The 21,898-nt window shown below is 36.7% G+C and overlaps 2 protein-coding genes across 10 annotated transcripts in view; one reads left to right on the top strand and one right to left on the bottom strand.

Annotated features, from left to right (window-relative positions):
* The window catches only part of NEO1 (neogenin 1), a 241,344-nt gene that overhangs the window by 78,283 nt on the left and 141,163 nt on the right, over positions 1–21,898 (bottom strand). The gene's annotated exons all lie outside the window — the stretch shown is intronic.
* LOC113909041 (V-type proton ATPase subunit G 1-like) lies at positions 5,384–5,731 on the top strand. Its single transcript, XM_035727935.1, has one exon. The coding sequence runs from the start codon at positions 5,384–5,386 to the stop codon at positions 5,729–5,731; it is 348 nt and encodes a 115-aa protein (XP_035583828.1).

The following is a 21,898-nucleotide window of genomic DNA, read 5'->3' as shown; positions in this document are numbered from 1 at the left end:
ATGCTACATGTCAGGCAATGCTAGGAATCCTACAGATATAGGACACAAATAATGAAAGGCACAAATCCTTTTCCTGGTGACCTTATAGTTTAGTAGGGAAGAACCGTATGCACCCAATGGCTATATTGAAGGAGAGAGCAGACAGTCCTAGAAAGGAGATCAAACAAATGTAAAATGAGGTAAAAAGAGATTTATTTCTGCTGGAAGACTGATAACAGTGCCACAGCTAAGGTGGCATTTAAAGCTGGGTCTTGAAAGAGGTACAAAATTTGGTCCTAGTAGGAGGGAACTGCATTTTAAGAGTGAAACAAAGAGTGATACAACTTAAGTGATAAAAAGCAAGGTGGGTGAGGAACTGAAGTTAATGGGTTTGATGGGGTAGAAGCTATATATATGCACAGTATTAGGCTAGCGTTTAAATGGATCTGTTTGTCCATCAGTCGGACAGGCTAGGTTCATATCCCGGCTCTGACACATATTTAACTGTGGGATCCCGGGCAGGTTAATGTTTTTAAACTTCATTTTTCTTAAGTATAAATACAAATAACAACATCCATGTTACAGTGTTGATGTAAAGATGAAAAGAGATAATACACTGAAGGCATTTAGCATGTTCCCTGGCACATACTGGGATATATTTTAAGAACTCTATCTGGTCTTCACAGTTCCTGAAAACGCTTCAGAGCCATAAAGGTAAAATGGGTATCTTGTTATTAGTGAAGGTGACTTCTGGGCCCCACCCAAAGGTGGGGGCTGGTTGCCAGGAGGATCAACCACATGATTAAAGGCTTGGAAATTTCAGTACACCTCCCAACTCCCACCCCTTCTAGGGAGGGAAGAGGGGTGAAGGTTGAATCAGCCAATGGCCAATGACTTAGCCAATCATGACTATGTAATGAAGCCTCCATAAAAACTCAAGAGGACAGGGGCACCTGGATGGCTCAGTCGGTTGAGCATCTGACTCTTGGTTTCAGCTCATGTCATGAGCTTACTGTCATGGGATTGAACCCTACATGGGGCTCCGCACTTGGTGGGGAGTCTGCTTGGGATTCTTTCCCTCTCCCTCTGCCCCTCCCCCAACTCATGTGCTCTCTCTCTCAGAATAAATAAAGCTTAAAAAAAGAGGACAGCTTTTTGGCCTTTTTTGGAAAGCTTCCATGCTTGGGGAACCAGAACACTCTCACATGTCAACAAGCCAGACCCCAAGCTCCATGAGGATAGAAGCTCCTTTGTTTGGCACCCTGACCTATGTATGTCATCACTGGTTGTTGATTCATATCCTGTATCATATCCTTTAATAAACTGGTAAACCTGTTTCTCTAAGTTCTATGAGCCACTCTAGCAAATTAATTGAACCTAAGGAGAAGGTCATTGGAACTGCAATCCGTAGCCAGTTGGTCAGAAGCACAAGTGACAGCCTGGGACTTGGGACCGGTGTCCTAGGTGGTGCTGGTGTCAGGGGAGCGGGGGAGGAGTGCTGTAGGACTGAGCCCTTAACCTGTGGAATGTGATGCTATCTCTGAGCACACAGTGTGAGAGTTGAGTTGAACTCTTGAACACCCCTGCTGGTGTCCAAAAACTGCTTTGGTGTTGGGGGTGACCTCTTCTCATGTTGGAATGCAGTCGAGAAACCCTATAAGAGTAAATGTGCAATTAATATTAACTTATTATTAACAATGGTAGTAGTTAAATCTATTAAGTTACTTTCTCCTTCAATCTAAATCTCTTGAAATTACAGAAAAAAAATACTTGGAGAAGAAAAGATGCCATTCTTAAAATTAAAATGTTGAGGACTTCTTAAAAAATAGGAAGTGGTTTGGTGAAAACAAAAGAATAGAGTAAATCTACAGCCCAATCTGACAAAGGGAGAAAATATTTTTCAAATGAGCAGATAAGAGCAAGCCCAGACATGTTCCACAGATTAAAGACATGAGAAAACACATGGGCAATTAAGTAAAGAACAATTTTTGGGATACCTGGGCCAGATGTTTCCCCTTCTGCTCACACTGAGTCGCACACTGCCCTGGTGTTACCCTTGACCTAAAACCTTTTTCCCGAAAAGAGTACTTAGGGCAGACTTTCATGAATAGACGACATAGGTAAACAACAAGCAAACAAGGATAAAGATAAATATATATAGAAAGCTAAGGCATTTGGAACTAACGCAATGAAAAAGAGGTACAAAATTCAATAAAAGAAATAATAACCAAAAGAACAGAATAAGAAAATGGAAGAAAACTTTAAAAGATGTTAAAGATCGGGATGCCTGGGTAGCTCAGGCGGTTAAGCGTCTGTCTTCGCATCAGGTCATGGTCCCAGGGTCCTGGGCGCATCGGGCTCCCTGCTCAGCAGAGAGTCTGCTTCTCCCTCTGCCCCTCCCTCACCACTTGTGTTCTCTCTCTCAAGGAAATAAATAGAATCTTAAAAAAAAATGATGTTAAAGATGTTTTTAAGAGTTGTTTCTTTTTCTTTTTTTTGGGGGGGGGTGGGAGGTGGGTGGGGGATGGGTTAAAAAGGTGATAAGGATTAAGGAATATACTTGTGATGAGCACTGGGTGTTACGTGAAATGTTGAATCACTATATTGTACACCTGAAACTAATATTACACTGTATGTTAACTGGAATTTAAAGAAAAATTTAAGGGCGCCTGGGTGGCTCAGTCAGATAAGCATCTGCCTTTGGCTCAGGTCATGATCATAGGGTCCTGGGATCAAGTCCTGCAGCAGACTCCCCCAGCTCTGCAGGGAGCCTGCCTCTCCCTCTGCCTGCCACTCCCCCTGCTTGTGCTCTCTCTCTCTCTGTCAAATAAACAAATAAATCTTAAATAAATAAATAAATAAATAAATAATAAAAACTTCAAAAAAAGGAGAAAAGATGTTCTGAATACCATAACACAAGAATAGCTCATTATTTACAAAACATTTAGAGACCTTAGAAATTAAAAATATAGGCAGGAGAGATGTCTGTTTTCAGTCCTGTATGTAAAGAGCTTGAAAGTCATCATTCCTGTCCAGGAAAAAGCTGGACAAACTTAAAAAAGAATGAAATTTAAAATGAACAATTTGGACTCATCAGAGAACTAAGATGACAAGCCAAACTGCCACCCCCAAATACAGAAAGCTGGTGCATCCACAGAGATAGAGCAACCAAGATCTGCTTATACAAAGTCAAAGCCACTGGAGACATGAACTGATAGGACATTTAAATGGTAATTTTGATGAACTGCTGGAGATTGAGTGTGGGCTACTGTAAGAATAAGAAATTCCCAGGGCACCTGGGTGGCTCAGTAGGTTAAGCGTCTGCCTTCCACTCAGGTCATGATCCCAGGGTCCTGAGATCGAGTCCCACATTGGGCTCCTTACTTGGTGGGGAGTCTACTTCTCCCTCTCCCTCTGCCTGCCACTCCCCCTGCTTGTGCTCTCTCTCTCTCTCTGTCAAATAAATAAATAAAATCTTAAAAAAAAAAAAAGAATAAGAAATTCCTGGAGGCCACAGTCTTACAGATGATGCTATATCTTTGTAGACGTTCCTTCTAGAAACTCTACCAGGTTCTCACCATGAGGATCCAAAAAAGATCTCCCATAGGGGGTGGGGAGATGGGTGGAGTAACAACTGTGAAAAATGCCCAGAGCATTTTCCATAACAAAGGCTTACTTTCCGGAAGAAAAGACTTTGCTAGAGCACCATTTTGAAACCTTATTCCAGCTAGAGAATGGAAGTTCTACTCCCTCCAACTTGCAGGTTTCTTCTTTTTTTTTTTTTTTTAAAAATTTTATTTATTTATTTGAGAGAGAGAATGAGAGACAGAGAGCACGAGAGGGAAGAGGGTCAGAGGGAGAAGAAGGAGACTCCCCGCCGAGCAGGGAGCCCGATGCGGAACTCGATCCCGGGACTCCAGGATCATGACCTGAGCCGAAGGCAGTCGCTTAACCAACTGAGCCACCCAGGCGCCCAAGGTTTCTTCTTTCACCTAAGAGGAGTGGGGGGCAAAGAGAGGGCAGAATACAACAACCCACAGTTAGCACAGGACAGGGCTTGAAGGAACAGACTGGAAACACTATCAACAAGGAAGGGAATAGGAAGTAGGGGGGAAAGCTATAGCACTTGTGATGGTCACAGCCATGAGACAAAAGCCCATTTAAAATCTGAGACTTAATCATAAAATCGTACTCCTTGTTCATATCTCAACACCACACAAATGGGACTCAAGGAAAGTAACAGTGGATTACAGGTGAAAGAACTGTAAGAACTCTCTGAGGAACAGAACATGGGAAAGTTCTAAAATCAAAAGGAAAGGCCAATAAATCAAGTACAACAGGGGAATTTGAAACCCGATATCTACAGCTACAATAAACATTAAACACAACCCAGTTCCTACCTTGATTAACATAAATCCACACACTAGAGGCCTATTTATCTCAGTTCCCATTACCTGAAACAAGATGGTTAACTTTCAACAACAAATTACAAGGTATGCCAAAAGGCAAGGGAAAAAACACACCACAAACAGTCTAAGGAAATGAAACAACCACCAGAACAGTATCTTATGACATAGATGTTGGAATTATCGATAGGAAATGTGAAATAATCATGACTTATAGGCTCAGGGCTTTAATGAAAAAGGTAGATAATATATAAGAACAGATGAGTAAGCAAAGAGACAGAACTCTAAAGAATCAAAACAAAATGCTTCAAATAAAAAACACAGTAACAGAAAAGAAGAATGCTTTCAATGGGCTGAGACTTGACATGGCTGAGAAAGAATCAATCGGAAGACAGGTCCCAAACTGAAATGAAAAGAAGAAGAATGAAAAAAAACAGAACATCCAAAAACTGTGGGACAATATCAAAAAGTAGAACATATGTCTAACTGAAATACCAGAAGGAGAACAAAGCAGAAAAAAGTATCTGAAGTGATAATGGCTGAGAACTTCCCAAAATTAATTAGAAAAATGCCAAACCACATATCTAGGAGACTCAGAGAACACCAAATAAATGTTAAAAAAAAATCATACCTAAACATATCATATTCAAATCACTGAAAACCAAAGACAAAGAGAAATTCTTGAAAGAAGTCAGCAGGGAAAAAAAAAAATCACCTTCCCTGTAGAGGAACAGTAAAGATTATAATGAACTTCCTGTCAAAAAAAATGCATAAGGAAAAAGAGAGTGAAATGAATTCTTTAGTGTTGAAAGAAAAAAATAACCACCAACTGTGAATTCTGTATCTATATTCTGTATCTATCTAATTCTCTATTCTAAAACTATCCTTCAAAAGTGAAGGAGAAATACAGAGTTTCTCAAGACAAACAAAAACTGATGGGGAGGGACCGGCTCGAGCCAATTTAGGCCGCATCCCTCGGCCTCAGAGTCGCTGCCGCTATGGCCAGCCAGTCGCAGGGCATCCAGCAGCTGCTGCAGGCCGAGAAGCGGGCCACGAGAAGATGGCGGAGGCCCAAAAGTGAAAGAACGAACCGGAGGCTGAAGCAGGCCAAAGCAGCAGCTCAGGCTGAAATTGAACAATACCGTCTGCAAAGAGAGGAGGAGTTCGACACCAGGGAAGCTGCAGCTCTGGGATCCCATGGCAGCTGCAGCACCAAAGTCGAAAAAGAGACCCAGGAGAAGATGACCATCCTCCAGGCCTACTTCCAGCAGAACAGGGATGAAGTCTTGGATAACCTGCTGGCCTTTGTGACAGCCGGTCAGAAATCCACGAAAACTACCGCATAAATGGATAGGGGAGGAAGGAGCAGCTCTGCGTGCAGATTGGCATGTTAGATGCCTTCATGGAATACGAAGCTTCAGCAAAGCTTGAGTAGTTACAGCCTTGTGAAAAGGCATTAAACTATTTCTGTATATTATGTAGTAGTTCCCTTCACTTCTTGGAGAATAGCAAATCTAGCTTCTTTGTACAAACGTAGAGCTTATCCAAAGATTCTCTCCTTTTACCTCATATTTCTTAGAAATTTAATGTGTATATGTTGTCTGTTTTCCTATGCCTTTTAGCTCAAGCAACGTATGTATCAGTACTTTTTCTTTCTTAGATGTAGTAAAAAAAAAAAAAGTCTGCTTAAAGAAAGAAAGGGATTAAATATTTTTTTTCCCTAAAGCTTTTTTGAAGGTCAGTGGCTTTCTCTATGAAAAAGTAGTAAATAGTTACTGTAACTTGTGTGAAGCAGCTGCTGGCCTTAAGTCGTCCTTTCGGCTAAGGGTGGAAAAGCAAATACTAGTATATATTGTTTGGGCTGCTCTTAGTTTCTCTTAATCAAAATTATTAGATGATAGAATTCAAGAACTTGTATACATGTTCTTACTTGGTGTACTGATAATCATTTGAAAGTAAAGACTTTGTCATGCATTTCAAAAAAAGAAAAAAAATTGATGGAATTTACCACTAGTTGATTTGTCCTGAAAAAGATGTTAAAAGAAGTTCTTTAAGCAGAAGAAAAATTAAATCAATAAAAAACCTGGATCTACATTTAAAAAAAGAGTGTCAGAGAAGGAATAAATGAACGTAAGATAAAATCTTTTGTTTTTCGTACTCTTGACTAATCTAAAAGGTAACTGCTTAAAGCAGTAATATGGATAAATGAAACGAGTAACTGCAAGACAGAGGAATGGGAAGGAGGAATTGGAAATATTCTGTCGAAGTATTTACACTAAAGGAAGCAGTCTTTATTTGAAGATGAACATAGGTTAGTTATTTGAAGTGTTATTATGGTGTTATTTGAAGATGAACACAGATTAGTTAAAAATATATTTGAAAAGTCTAGGGCAATCACAAAAACTTTTATTTATTTATTTATTTATTTATTTATTTATTTATTTATTTTTGAAGATTATATTTATTTATTAGAGAGAGAGAGAGCGAGAGCAGGAACAGCAGGGGGAGTGGGAGAGGGAGAAGCAGGCTTCCCGCTGAGCGAGGAGCCCAATTTGGGGCTCAATCCCAGGACCCTGGGATCATGACCTGAGCTGAAGGCGGACGCTTAACGACTCAGCCACCCAGGCGCCCCTCACCAAAAACTTTTAAAAAGAAGTATAACTGACACTAAGAGAGATGAAATGGAATCGTGTAAAATACTCAAAACCATAGAAGGCAGAAAAAGAGAGGGGAAAGAAACAACAAAAAATTCAATGAATAGAAAGAAAACAGATACAAACACAGTAGCTATTAATCTGACAACACCAATAATCAGTTTAAATGTAAATAGTCTAAATACACCTATTAAATGACAGAGATGGTCCAAATGGATTAAAAAAACAAGACCTAACTATAGACATGTTGTCTATAGAAACCCATTTTAAACCGATTTAAAAGTAAAGAGATGACCGCTTTACATCCATTAGTATGGTTACTATCAAACAAAAACAGAAAATAACAAGTGTTAGCAAGAATGTAGAGGAAATGGGACACTTGTACATTGCTGGTGGGAATGTAAAATGGTAAAATGGTACAGCCACAATGAAAAACAGAATGGCAGTTTCTCAAAAGAATTAAAAATAGAATTCATAGGATCTAGCAATTCCACTAGGTATAAATCCAAAAGAATTGTACACCCATGTTTACAGCAGCATTATTCACAGTAACTAAAATGTGGAAGTAACCCAAGTATCCACTGATGGATGAAAGGATAAGCAAAATGTTACATATACATACAATGGAATACTGTTTAGCTTTAAAAAGGCAGGAAATTCTGACATATGCTATAACACGCACGGATGAACCTTGAGGACGTTAGGCCAAGTAAAATAAGCTAGTCACAAAAAGACAAGACAGGGGTGCCTGGATGGCTCAGTCATTAAGCGTCTGCCTTCGGCTCATGTCATGGTCCCAGGGTCCTGGGATCGAGCCCCACATCGGTCTCTCTGCTTGGGAAGCCTGCTTCTCCCTCTCCCACTCCCCCTGCTCGTGTTCCCTCTCTCGCTGTGTCTCTCTCTGTCAAATACATAAATTAAAATCTTTAAAAAAAAAAAAGTCTATGAGAGTTACAGTTTTGCAAGATGAAAAGAGTTCTGGAGATGGACTGTGGTAATGGGTGTACAATATGAATGTACTTAATGCCAATGAACTGTACACTTAAAAATGGTCAAGGAAGTAAATGTTATCTGTATTTTACTGCAATCAAAAAAAACTGGGAAAGGAATATTGGCGGGAGAAGATAAGATAGAGAAGTAAAGGACAATGATAGCTGGGACAGAAAGCCATGGGCTAGGGCAGTGCCGATGCATGATAATATTCAAGGGATGAAGGGGACGTGATCAGGAAGATTACAAACTCTCTTCTTAGGCCCTGTCCAAGGAGGCTCAGCTGAGTTAGAAACATCTTTTTGTTATAGACTAGAACAATAACTCCAAAATTTTGAGGAAGATCCCTTTTTATATAAACAGTTTTTTTTAAAAGATCTTCATGTGTTAGTGGTGGTAGTTTAAATATCCCTTGATTAGAAGACTACATGAATAAAAATTGTAATGAATTCAGTAAAAAGAAAAAGTAAAGGGATGAAGAAGGATATACAATGCTAACACTAATCAAAAGAAAAATGGAATAGCTAGCTTTACTAATTTTAGACAAAGCAAACTTCAGAATAAGGAAGATTATTTAGGGATACAGGGGGCATTACATAATGAAAAAGTTGTCAATTCTCTAAGACAATATAACAATCCTACACACATATGTACCCCAAAAAGCATGCCAAAGTACATAAAGCAAAAATTGATAGAACTGCAAACAGAAATAGGTAAATTCACTATTATAACTGGAGAGTTTAAACAGCTTTCTGTCAGTAAATTGTAGACTAAGCAGGAAGAAAATCAGTAAGAATACAGATGACCTGAATAGCATTACCAATCACCTTGATCTAACTGACATTTAAAAAATATTGCAGCCAAAAAAAGGGCAATGCATGTTGTTCATAAACTTACATGGGAATTCCCTGAGACAACATCTGGGCCATGAAACACATTTTAACAAATTTAAAAGGATAAAAATGATTAAAAAATCAAAACCTCAATGAGGTACCACCTCACACCAGTCAGAATGGCTAAAATTAACAAGTCAGGAAACGACAGATGTTGGCGGGGATGTGGAGAAAGGGGAACCCTCCTACACTGTTGGTGGGAATGCAAGCTGGTGCAACCCCTCTGGAAAACAGTATGGAGGTTCCTCAAACAGTTGAAAATAGAGCTACCATACGACCCAGCAATTGCACTACTGGGTATTTGCCCCAATGATACAAATGTAGGGATCCGAAGGGGTACGTGCACCCCGATGTTTATAGCAGCAATGTCCACAATAGTCAAACTGTGGAAAGAGCCAAGATATCCATCGACAGATGAATGGATAAAGAAGATGTAATACACACACACACACACACTGGAATATTATGCAGCCATCAAAAGGAATGAAATCTTGCCATTTGCAACAATGTGGATGGAACTGGAGGGTATTATGCTGAGCGAAATAAATCAATCAGAGAAAGACATGTATCATATGACCTCACTGATATGAGGAATTCTTGATCTCAGGAAACAAACTGAGGGTTGCTGGAGTAGTGGGAGGTGGGAGGCATGGGGTAGCTGTGTGATAGACATTGGGGAGGGTGTGTGCTATGGTGAGTACTGTGAATTGTGTAAGGACTGTTGAATCACAGACTGTACCTCTGAAACAAATAATACATTATATGTTAAAAAAAAGAAGATAGTAGGAAGGGAAAATGAAGTGGGGGAAACTGGAGGGGGAGACGAACCATGAGACACTATGGACTCTGAGAAACAAACTGAGGGTTCTAGAGAGGAAGGGGTGGGGGGACTGGTTAGCCTGGTGATGGGTATTAAAGAGGGCACGTATTGGAGCACTGGGTGTTATACGCAAACAATGAATCATGGAACACTACATCAAAAACTAATGATGTAATGTATGGTCATTAACATAAAAAAAGAGTATTGTTCTCTGACCACAGTGGAGTTAATCTAGAAATAAGTAACAGAAATATAGATGGGAAACCCCCAAATGTTTAAAAATAAATACACATCTAAATAATACATGGGTCAAAGGGGGAGCCACACAGAAAATTAGAAACTATTTTGAACTGAAAGAAAATGAAAACACAACTTATTAAACTTTGAGGGAAACAACAAAGGCAGTGTTTAGAGAAAAATTTACAGCATTAATGCATACATTAAAAAAGAAGAAAAAAACCTTTAGTCTGTAACCTAAGTTTCTACCTTAAGAAACTACAGAAAAGAGCAAATTAAGCCTAAATCAAGAAGAAAAAATGAGATAATAAAAATTAGAACAGCAATCAATGAAAATGAAAACAGGAAAACAACAGAAAAAACAAGACTAAAAGCTGCTTATTTGAAAATATCAATAAACTGATAAACTCTAGCCAGGCACCAAGAAAAAAATAAAGAGGCACAAATTACTAATACCAGGTATGAAAGGAGGGCCATCACCCTTGCTCTCAGAGGCATTAAAAGGATAATAACGGGACACTACGAATAACTCTATGTCCACATTTCAATAACTTAGATAAAACAGACTAAATACTCAAAAAAAAACCCATGAATTATGAGAACTCACACAAGAAGAAATAAATAGATAACTTCCACAGCCCGATGACTATTAAAGAAATGAAGTCAATAATTTAAAACTTTCTTTTTTAAAAAAAAGATTTATTTATTTTTGAGAGCGAGAGAGCGAACAGTGTGGAGAGGCAGAGGGAGAGAGTGTCTCGAGCAGACTCCGAGCTGAGCCCGATGCAGGGCTTGATCTCACAACCCCAAGATCATGACCTGAGCTGAAACCAAGAGTCATTTGCTTAACCGAATGTGCCACCCAGGTGCCCCAATTTAAAACTTTCTATAAAGAAAGCACCAGGCCCAGATAGTTTCACTGGTGAATTCACTGGTGAATTTCACAACGGACAAATAATACTAATTCCCCATAATTTCTTTGCAAAAATAGAAACAGAAAGAACACTCACCAAGTCATTCTATAAAGCATTATCTTAATATCAAAACTGACAGACATTACCAGAAAACTAAAAACCAATATATCTCATGAACACAGATGCAAAAATCCTTAAGAAAATATTAGCAAATGACTGAATAAATATATGGGGGAGAACAGACAAATCTCCTGCACAGAAGAATTTAAAATAGTTTATGTAGATACTCTGTTCAAAAGGAAGTGGTGTGTGACTCCCCACTCTGTAAGCGTGGGCTGTGTACAGTGACTTCTTCCAAAGTGTATGATATAGAAAAGTAAAAAAGAAGTCACTTCACAGTGGAGACACCTGCAAAGTACTACTCTCAGCCAAGTGATCAGGGTCAACATCCACACTGGTCAGTCATGTTGATAGCATATACCTTGATATGATGTGATGAGAATGGAAATTTACCTCTTTGGTCCTCCTCCCTCAAAACAATATTCCCAGTATAATCATGAGAAAAATATCAAGACAGTTCTTAATAAAAGGACATTCTACAGAATATCTGACCAATGGTCCTTCAAACTGTTAAGGTCATTGAAAACAAGGAAAGTCTGAGAAACTATCACAGCCAAGAGGAGTCGAATGAGATATGATGACTAAATGTAATGTGGCATTCTGGATAGGGTTGGATAAACAAAAAGGACATAAGATAAAAACCAAGGAAATATAAATAAAGTATGAACTTTAGTTAACAAAAAAATATATGTTTACATTATATTGTTTAATTAACTGCGAAAAATACCAATACCAACCAAGATGTTGTTAATGTCTTACATTAGTAAGATTTAAGACATTAGTAAGATGTTAACAACAGGGGAAATGGTGTGGAATGTGTAAGAACTCTTTGTACTATCTTCATAACTCTTCTATAAATCTAAAGCTATTCTAAAATTAAAGGTTTATTAAAAAATACAGACAGAAAAGAAAATTGGACCTAAATAAAGATCAAATTAATAGACCGAAAAGTAATTCTAGGGATTTTGCCAAAACAAAACACTCAAGTACAAGTCACATGTAAAGGAAAAGTTTAAGAGGAGATAAAAGAATAAGCAGCAAGAGCAATAAACGGTCAAATATTAAACATCATAAAATTTTTTCTGGAACTAAACACATATAAGTGTGTTTTATTGTGTGTATTTATTTTTATTTTTATTTTTTTAAGTAGGCTCCATGCTGAGCCTAACATGGGGCTTGAACTCATGACCCTGAGATCAAGACCTGAGCTGAGATCAAGAGTAGGACGCTTAACTGACTGAGCCACCCAGGCACCCCCTAGATGGAAATCTGTTTTAAAGGGACCACTCAATGCTGGACAGTATGAATTGGAGGTGGAGGAAGAAAATAATCCATATCACAAAAATGCAGAATTCAAAGGATGAAAGAAATTCCAAAACTTACAGAGAATAAAACAGATGACTATTACATGGACAAGAAAAAGATTCCAAAGAGTATACTAAAAAAATAATGAAGCTTTGTATGAGAGCAAATATTATATTTTCAGATATGGGGTCTTAAGTTTACTTTTCACACAGCCTTTCTGAGAAATTTACTTCCAGGTACACTCTAGCAAAGTAAATTAAAACAACAAACTCAAGAAGGTGGAAATTGTAGTGCAAAGAATGTATCTGGGGAGAAGGCACAGTGTATGAAGAAGAAGGCAGTGAAAGCATGATGAAGTATTTAATTATCTGGTGAGGAGGAAGAGATCATGGTTAACCCTAACTGCTGCTAAAAAAATATGGCTAAAGGTAACCATTTGATAAATAGAAACCAATTAAGATGGGTTGGCAGGACTCACAAGGACATAAAAACAAGTGTAAAGCTGTCTACACCAAAAGTTTGAAAATAAAAGAAAATATTTATCAGGCAATGCTATTAAAAAGAAAGTAGGTTTAGTAATGTCAATATCGAACAAAACATAATTGAAGGTAAGAATTAGTCAGGGAAAAATGAATGTTTCCTGCTGATAAAAATAAATACCATGTTTTCTAGATTCTATGATACACTTTTTCACACATTTTAAAGTCTATGAAATCAGGATGCATTTTATCTTCTTAGATTTGATGAAACACGGTAATCCACAAGGAAAGTAAGTCATAATTCCAAATGCATTAGTAACACAGCTTCTGAATATACAAAGCAAAGGCAGTTAGAAATACAAGAACTGAACAAATTTGCAATCATACCTTTCACAGAAATTTATTTTCTTAAAAATTGGCAGATCAAGTAGACAAAAAAATTAGGTAAGGCTCTAAAGGAGTTTACAAACACAATCAACAAGTTTGATCTAATAGACATTAACAAACCGTAATAGCAGCAAACATAACACCCACAGAACTGTCATCAAAAAAACTGACCATGCATTACAGCACAAAAAGAATCTCAAATTCCAATGAATTGAGAAATGTGGTCAACTGCTGGCAGTAAAAGAGTAAGTCTGAAGAGCATAAAGTTTTAAAATAATTGATATGCAAGAAAGGGGAAGGAAGTAGACTAGAAAAACCTAATAGGATCTTGCAGGTGTCTGAGGCCCAATGGAAGTTGTTGCTTATGAATTTAGTAACAGTCTTCCAGGGTTGTGAGAGAACAGCACACTCCAAAATGAAATAATTCCAAACTATGCAAATACCTGAAATGTCTACCGGCACAGCTGCTAAACAGCTAGGAGGCTGGTTAGGGGCACAATGCAATGTGAACATAAACTCATAAAGATCCTTTACCAAGGCTGCAACTTTTGAGTATTCAAATAATTTCAAAGCAAGGGAATAAAAGTTGCATGTGATGATCCTACGGACTTTAGAGCTCTTCCTCTGAGGAACTAAATCCCAAAGGTAGAGAAGAACTCATCCGCTATCAGAGGAACGCACTCTACTGGAGAGTTTTGGTAGGTGTGTTCTCTGATAAGCAGCCCCTGCAGTCAACTGCTGGTTTAAAATAAATGACTTATATAAACAATCGAAGGAAGTTATAAAATAAAATGAACACAAAACACTCCTCCCATTCTTGTGTGCAGGAGAGATGTTTCAATTTTAAGGAAGTCATCTGACATTTTCCTGACATCAAAAGCACTCATTAAAAAAGGTGTGCCAGATGCTAATGACGCACCTACCACAGCAGTGAGCCCGGAAAAAAGATCGCCTTCTCTCCTTTCATCCTAAATCAAAACGCTGTCTCCTCAATAAGATTATAACACCCCAGAAAAAAGGAACGACAAAATGTGTAAAGATATTTTTGCTCATTACCCGTTTAGGCCAATAAAAAGAGAAAACTGACTTTGTTCCAACGTGCTTAATGATGTACATTAACTCTAATCACAACTAGTTTTCCAAGACATAGCTGAGAGATAAAGAGCATTAGCATTTTTTAAGATTCAGACTCAGAAGCCCAAATTCTAGCAGTTTTTATTTCCTCAGATTATATAAAAAGTGATGGGATTCAGCAGTACTTAATCCAGATCTTTAAGTTTGACAAGAAACATCAATTATTTAAATTTGTAGTAAAGGAATGTAAACTGAAGAGGAATCCTAAAAATTAGGAGAAATTTGTCATCATACTAGAATCCAGCTAAAAAATCTCTTCACATTCTTTTTATATTTGAGGTCTACAATGCTCAGGTACACACTGTAGATGAGGAAACTCAGAGAGTGATTCTGGTGGTAAACAAAGGTTGTTTCTTAAGATATACATACATATGAGGACAATATTATAGTAGTTATGAAGTAGTAGTAGCATTTAAAATGCTAATACTATAGGAAAACCTAACTCAAAATGCATATCAAATCATACTATACTTTTAAATTTCTGGTGATCTCTTAAGCATTCATCAAATGGGAGTTGTTCTCAACACCAACAGCACTATAACCAAAAATGAAAAACACACGGATCCAGCATTGAAACTACATGAAATAAAGTCTATAAGCAGCCAGATTGTCAGTGATGTCTTTTAGACCCGAATGATATTCCGCCAACTATGACATTATTGTGTAATTTAATCATCTCTTAAATATAGCTACCAATTAAAAGATATTCAGACATACTATCTTCCTTCTGGTGTTTTAGCACTGCATAATGGATTCTTTCTTTATAACAAAATAACAGCATCAAATTAAAATTCAAGCTGGCTCTCTGATAATGTCTAAATCCATCTTTGTGTCCAGAAAGGTCATTTACTGAACTTTTATTTAATTGCTTAAAACCAAAATTCATAATTGAGGCACTAAGTTATTTCCTGGACCTCACAAGTTCTAGCCTCAAAATTCATGACTTTTGTCAAAGATGAAATGTTAAACATTAAACAAACAAATCACATTTTAATTATATTTCCACCTCTCCAAAGCTCTCTAAAACAGAGCAATCATTACAGCACAACTCAACAGTAATGGGGACACAGTTTCTTAACCCAAGTAGACTAAGATCATAACCTTGGACTTATAAAGAGAATCTCTCTGCTTGTATTTAGTGTGAAACTTAAATTTTTTTCTCTCCCTTGCCTTAGGTATCCAAAAAATTACAAATCTTGTCTTCTCTTCCTTTGTAGGAACATCTATCTGACATTTATTAAATATTTACCATGTATGAGCCACTGAGGGATAAGAGTTTCTCCTTCCACTGTCAATACCCAGTTGAGGGTCTTAAACATCCTACCTGATGCGGCATCCAATTCTTCTAATCAGTATCACAGATTTTATATTTTTCTCTCTCAACTCACTCAACACACCTCCAATAAACCAATCCTTGTGTACTACTTGCACACAGTGTTACTTGTTTCTTCATGTACCTAAAAATTGCTGGGGTATTCTAGCTACTCAGCAAATCCCACCCAGCCTTCTGACCTGGTATTAAATAATCTGGTCTAGATACACCTTCCAGGATGTATATTCTTGTATTCTACTTTCTGGATACTTTTTGTATTCTCTTCTTCAAATGCACTTTGAGCTTCTTACTTATACATCCTAAATGTCATTCTTTTTCATCTTTGGGTATCCCAACCAATCTACAGCCCTACTCTTCCTTCTGTGCTCAGTTCAAACGCCATATTCTTCAAGAAGCCATCCTTGTCTGTCATTTCTTACCATTCAGAATTACAGCAGCACTCTGCCATTTAGCACAGCTTGCACTGCAAATCTTTAGATTCATAATTCAAAATCTCCACCCTGGTACTGTTCACAGCCCTTCAGATTCAATAAATTGGCAATAATTGGAACAACTGTAGAATATACTGTCCAGGGCCAGATAACTATGAGAATGAGAAGAAAGTACTTTTGATAATTATGCTAGAACAAAAGACATAAACTAGGACTGTCTCAGGCACACTAGATGCATGGTCACCCTTGCAAAATGGTACACTTGACCAAGCTTGTCAATAGTGTAACCACAGTAGACTCAAAGGACTGCACTTGAAATTAAAAGACTGTAAATGATCTCTGTCTTGAAAACATTCAACAGTGAATTCTGAAACTGAAAACACAGGTATCAGCCCTGACTTTGATGCTAACTAGCAATGTGATATAAGGCAATTCACTTAACTGAGCATCCAGCTCAGCTAAACTAGACACTTGGATCTCTAAGATCCCTTCTAACCAGACTCTATGATTTTATATTCTCTCTCCTTCTGGTCTATGTATTAGGGGTCTCTGCTAGGTAACTAGGAATCTCTTTTTACACAGTACACATACTCAATAAAATACTTGGTTTAACAAAACAAATTTGCTTTAATATATTAATAAACTATACCTGTCTTAGCACTGTCTTAGCACTTATATGACATGATTCATCTTCCAGGAAAAAAATGTTATAATAGAAGATATTATATTTGAAGATAAAATATTTGGAGATAGTTGCCAAATACTCTAAAACAACCTATTTATTTTTTCTCCCATAGCATTTTGTTTTCAAGAAATAAAAACTCAAAAAGTTTTAAACTATCCTAACAAAGTAAAATCACTTTGTGTACAGACCTGATTGCAATATTCCAAACTTAATTGTTAAATTTTAAATAAAAATTTAAATTTGGCTTTTCAAATGTTTACAATACATTGTTTGTCCTTCCCTCTCCATCTTTAGACATTTTTAACCTCACTCCACAGATACAAGCACAATTAACAGATTGTTGTGTAGATTTATAAAACTTTGTTATACATACAAGCATATATACATTAACAGTAGACCCTTGAACAACACAGGTTGGAAATGCACAGTTCACTTAATACGTGGATTTTTTTCAATAAATATATTAGAGGTTTTTTGGAGATTTGCAACAATTTGAAAAAATCCACAGATGAACTTCACAGCCTAAAAATATCCAAAAAAATTAAGAAAAAGTTAGGCATGTCATGAATACATAACATATATGTAAATACTAGTCTATTTTGTAATTTACTACCATAAAACATACACAAATTTAAAATACACAAAGTTAAAATTTATCAAAACTTATGCACACAGAGACTATTCATGGTGCCATTTGCATTTGAGAAAAATGTAAGCAAATGTAAAGACAGTATTAAATTGTAACTCATAAAATTACCTGTAGTGCATACTGTGTTACCGTAATAATTTTGTAGCCACCTCTTGTTGCCACTGTGGTGAGCTAAGATGTTGCAAGTATCCACTTAAAACATGTGTGAAGCTAATCATCCCTGTGTGACACCAATCATCTCTGCATAAGCAGTTCACCTCTCCAGCAAATTGTGTACTGCCGTAAAAGGTAATCTCATGGTTTGCAGGGTTAGTAAAGTTTCCAGGGAGTCAAAAGTTATAGGCAGATTTTTGACTGCACAGAGGTTGGTGCCCTTATCCCCCGTTCACAGGTATTGTTCAAGGATCAACTGTTTATCCGTCTTATCTCTTCTACAAATGAAATCAGACTACATATACTGTTCTGCAACTTAAAATAATAATGTAACTCATATTTTTCCACATCTACTGTATTTACCTTACATAGACCTACCTTATTTTTTAACAGCTACCTAAGTGTTCCATTGTACTCATGTTATTTAATCAGCCCCCTTATTAATTGTATGGACCGCACTGTCTCCAGGTTTACCCTCGTCTAACATAAATATCTTTAAATACTAGGTAGCTATACATGCAAGATAAATTTATATAAATAGGATTATTTGAATATGAATTCTAAATTATTAAACTGCATTTCAAAAAAATTTACACTGCCATCAAGAACACAAAAACATAAGTTTCCTCATATTCCAGTCTGATGATAATAGAGCAGGTAAAAAAAGAAAAAAAAGGTAAACCTGTAAGTACCACCATGTCCATAAAACACTGTTCAGTAAAGTCACAAAAAATATGATTTCACTTCTGCAAATAAAAAGATTATACATGATGTGTGTCTATGTATGTGTGAGTATATAAAATACACACAGAGAGGCTTCTTCTAAGGCTTGGGTCTCAACTGACATATCCCATCAGAGAGGCCTTGTCTGTCCTGTTTAACTCCCTATATACCCTCACTAATTCTTTATCAGAGCATTCTTTTCATTTCCTTTAAGTAGGCATAAAATCTATAATTATTTTGTATATTTATTTACTTGCTCAATGTCCGCCTATGGTTACAGTACATAAGCACTATGAGGGCAGAGACTCATGCCTGCTTGTTGGCTATTTCATGCCCACCACCCAGCACAATGAATATACAATTTCATACAGCATATGTAATTTTGCTCAACAAATACTGAATGAATAAATATACAGACAATGTTTGTTAACAAGGGCTATCTCTAAAAGTGAGATTAAGGGAAGGGTTAAAAGGTACATTTTTATTTCAGTCAATTACACATTCTTATTTTTGACAATGAACATGTGTTCTGTTTATTTAAAAGTATTTTGTGCAAGTTTAGTTTTAAGCAAACCATTTCAGATGCCTTGCAATCTGGTCACACAAGATTTTTTTTCTTATTTTGCAAATCCAAATGATCTAACTGAATATTAAATGGATTATTGTTGTCTACTTAAAAAAGTTCTCAAACTTTGCTTTGTGAAGTTAACCATTTATCTTCATTTTAATTTAATGTTGACTACTAAAATGCCAGTCAGTAGCTTTGCCTTTGTACATTCCTTCAAATTACTATTACCTTAGAGTTACAGAGCATTTACAATTTACAAAATGCTTTACATATACAGTTGGCTCTTGAACAACATGGGTTTTAACTGCGCAGGTCCACTTACGCACAATTTTCTTTTTTTAAATACAGTACAGTACTGCAAGTGTATTTTCTCTTATTATTTTCTTAACAGTTTCTGTGCTCTAGCTTACTTTAAGAATATAGCCTAAAATATATGTAACATATAAAATATGTGTTAATTGACAGTTTACCTTACTGGTAAAGGCTTCCAGCCAACAATAGGTTATTACTAGTTAAATGTGGGGGAATCAAATTATATACAGATTTTTGATTGTGCAGGAAGGTCAGCACCCTTAACCTCCATGTTGTCCAAGGGTCAGCTTTAGCATTTTATTTGCCTCTCAGAGGTGTGCTGTGCAGAGATTACTGTTTATACTTACAGATAAGGAAAATGATGTTCAGAGAGATTTACTACCTCATCTATAGTGGGGTTGGGACATGAAGCCAATAATTAAGACCTTTAGTATGAGGTTTGTTTCATTACACATATTGTGGCAGATAACTGCAATGCCTCGACTTTCTGCAAAGAATATCTATTTCAATACCTAGACTGAAAAAACATTCTGAAATTCATCTTATATTTAATGCATATATTTCTTTTTTTTAATTTTTAAAAAGATTTTATTTATTTTGACAGGGAGAGCCCTAGAGAGAGAACAAGCATGAGTAGAGGCCAGAGGGAGAGGGAGAAGCAGTCTCCCCACTGAGCAGGGAGCCTGACGTGGGGCTCAATCCCAGGATGGAATCACAACTTGTGCATAAGGCAGACACTTAACTGATTGCGCTACCCAGGTACCCCAATGCATATAATATTTCTAAAACAGCTGCATTTAATAGAATATTTGAGTGATAAGGAAGTCATATAATCTAAACCCTTCATTTTGCAGAACATAAAAATCAGAGAATTTCAATACCTGAACCAATCACTCAGCAAGTTAATGGCAGACAAGAATTAGAACTCAGGCATTGACATTAGATGCATTTTTAATCACAGAAAGTTCCTAGCCATGGAATTCATGATTAAGAAGTCAAATTTCATCATAGTTGTCTTGAGTTAAAACTTTTCTTTAAGTTATAATTACTGCTATAAAAAAGCAAAATAACTGATAAGAATTTATCCTTTGATTAAATATTCAAAAAATAAAATAAAAATAAAATCAACATCAACTATCATACATCCTAGTGTTTCAGACTTAAAATATTCCACTAATGACTAATGATTTCCTACTATCTAGCCAACATTTAATCATGCTAGGCCATTAGTCACTTATTCCAGAACTTCTATTATTCAATATTTACCTTAGATACTATATGGAATTTTTTGGAAATATTTCTGTCAAAAAAAAAAAGTAAAGCTCACTATGTATCCTTATCTATCATGGCCATAATAGCCTAGAAGTCATTTAATGAGTTGGTAAAGTATGAATTTCCTTTACTAAAAACAAGGTCATGTTACTCACTTTTCACCAACCCATCTTCCTTTATTGGAACTAAAAAACTGCCAAGTATCAGCCTTGCTATGAATGAAAGTACAAAGAAAAAAACTCTTGTGTTTTTAAATTTAAATCTTACAAGATAATTCTGGAATCTATTTTTAAATTCAAAGTGACAGGAAGAAAGGCTAATAAAAAGTTAATGGACAAAACACATTTTACTTAATTCTTACAACTCTTTTTTTAAGATTATTTATTTATTTATTTGACAGAGAGAGACACAGCAAGAGAGGGAACACAAGCAGGGGGAATGGGAGAGGGAGAAGCAGACTTCCCGCTGAGCAAGGAGCCCGATGCAGGGCTCGATTCCAGGACCCTGGGATCATGACCTAAGCCGAAGGCAGACACTTAACGACTGAGCCACCCAGGCACCCCAATTCTTACTACTTTTAACTGCAGTAATTTATAATGCCAATACTTAAAAAAAATCATTCAGTAGGCAATGATAAGAGAAAGTATTTTAGCACAAAATGACATAATATTAATTTAACTGGCAGCAAATAAAAATACTGTTATGATTAAATGTTTTTAAAACTACAAGATCTTCTAAGATCAAGAGCTGCTGCTCCTAGAATTGCATAAACGTAAATATTAAAAATAGCATTTTAAATAAAAGAAAGTTATGTTTGACACTGAACTCCTAGAAACACCGAGTAGAATAACGATTACCAGGGACTGAAGGGTGAGGGAAATAGGGAGATGTTGGTTAAAGGGTACAAACTTCTATTTAGGAAGGAATAAGGTCTAGGGATGGAATGTGACTCTAGTAAACACTACTATACCGTTTAACTAAAAGTTGTAGGAGAGTTGAACTCACCATGTTCTTCCCATAACAATAACGAAATGCTGATTATGTGAGGTAAAGAATGTGTTACCCAACCTTACTGTGTTAAACATTTTACAATATGTACACCTTAAATTTACACAATGTTAAATGTGGATTATATCTCAATAAAGCTGGAGGAATAAAAAGAAAGTATGTTTGAAACATACTCATTCTCGTGGGAGGGATGGGGTGGCTGGGTGATAGATATTGGGGAGGGTATGTGCTACGGTGAGCGCTGTGAATTGTGCAAGACTGTTGAATCACAGATCTGTACTTCTGAAACAAATAATGCAACATATTTTAAGAAAAAAGAAAAAGAAGAAGATAACAGGAGAGGAAGAAAAGGGGAGTATGTCAGAGGTGGAGACGAACCATGAGAGATGATGGACTCTGAAAAACAAACTGAGGGTTCTAGAGGGGAGGGGGGTAGGGGGACGGGT

This window comes from Zalophus californianus, chromosome 6, assembly GCF_009762305.2.
Source record: "Zalophus californianus isolate mZalCal1 chromosome 6, mZalCal1.pri.v2, whole genome shotgun sequence".
NCBI classification, from domain to species: Eukaryota; Metazoa; Chordata; class Mammalia; order Carnivora; family Otariidae; genus Zalophus; species Zalophus californianus.
The sequence above is the reverse complement of the archived record's forward strand: the minus strand, read 5'-3'. Positions and strand labels throughout refer to the sequence as shown.

Bases quoted from the DNA above. Each gene is read 5' to 3' on its own strand.
- LOC113909041 (XM_035727935.1), top strand. From the start codon at position 5,384: ATGGCCAGCCAGTCGCAGGGCATCCAGCAGCTGCTGCAGGCCGAGAAG.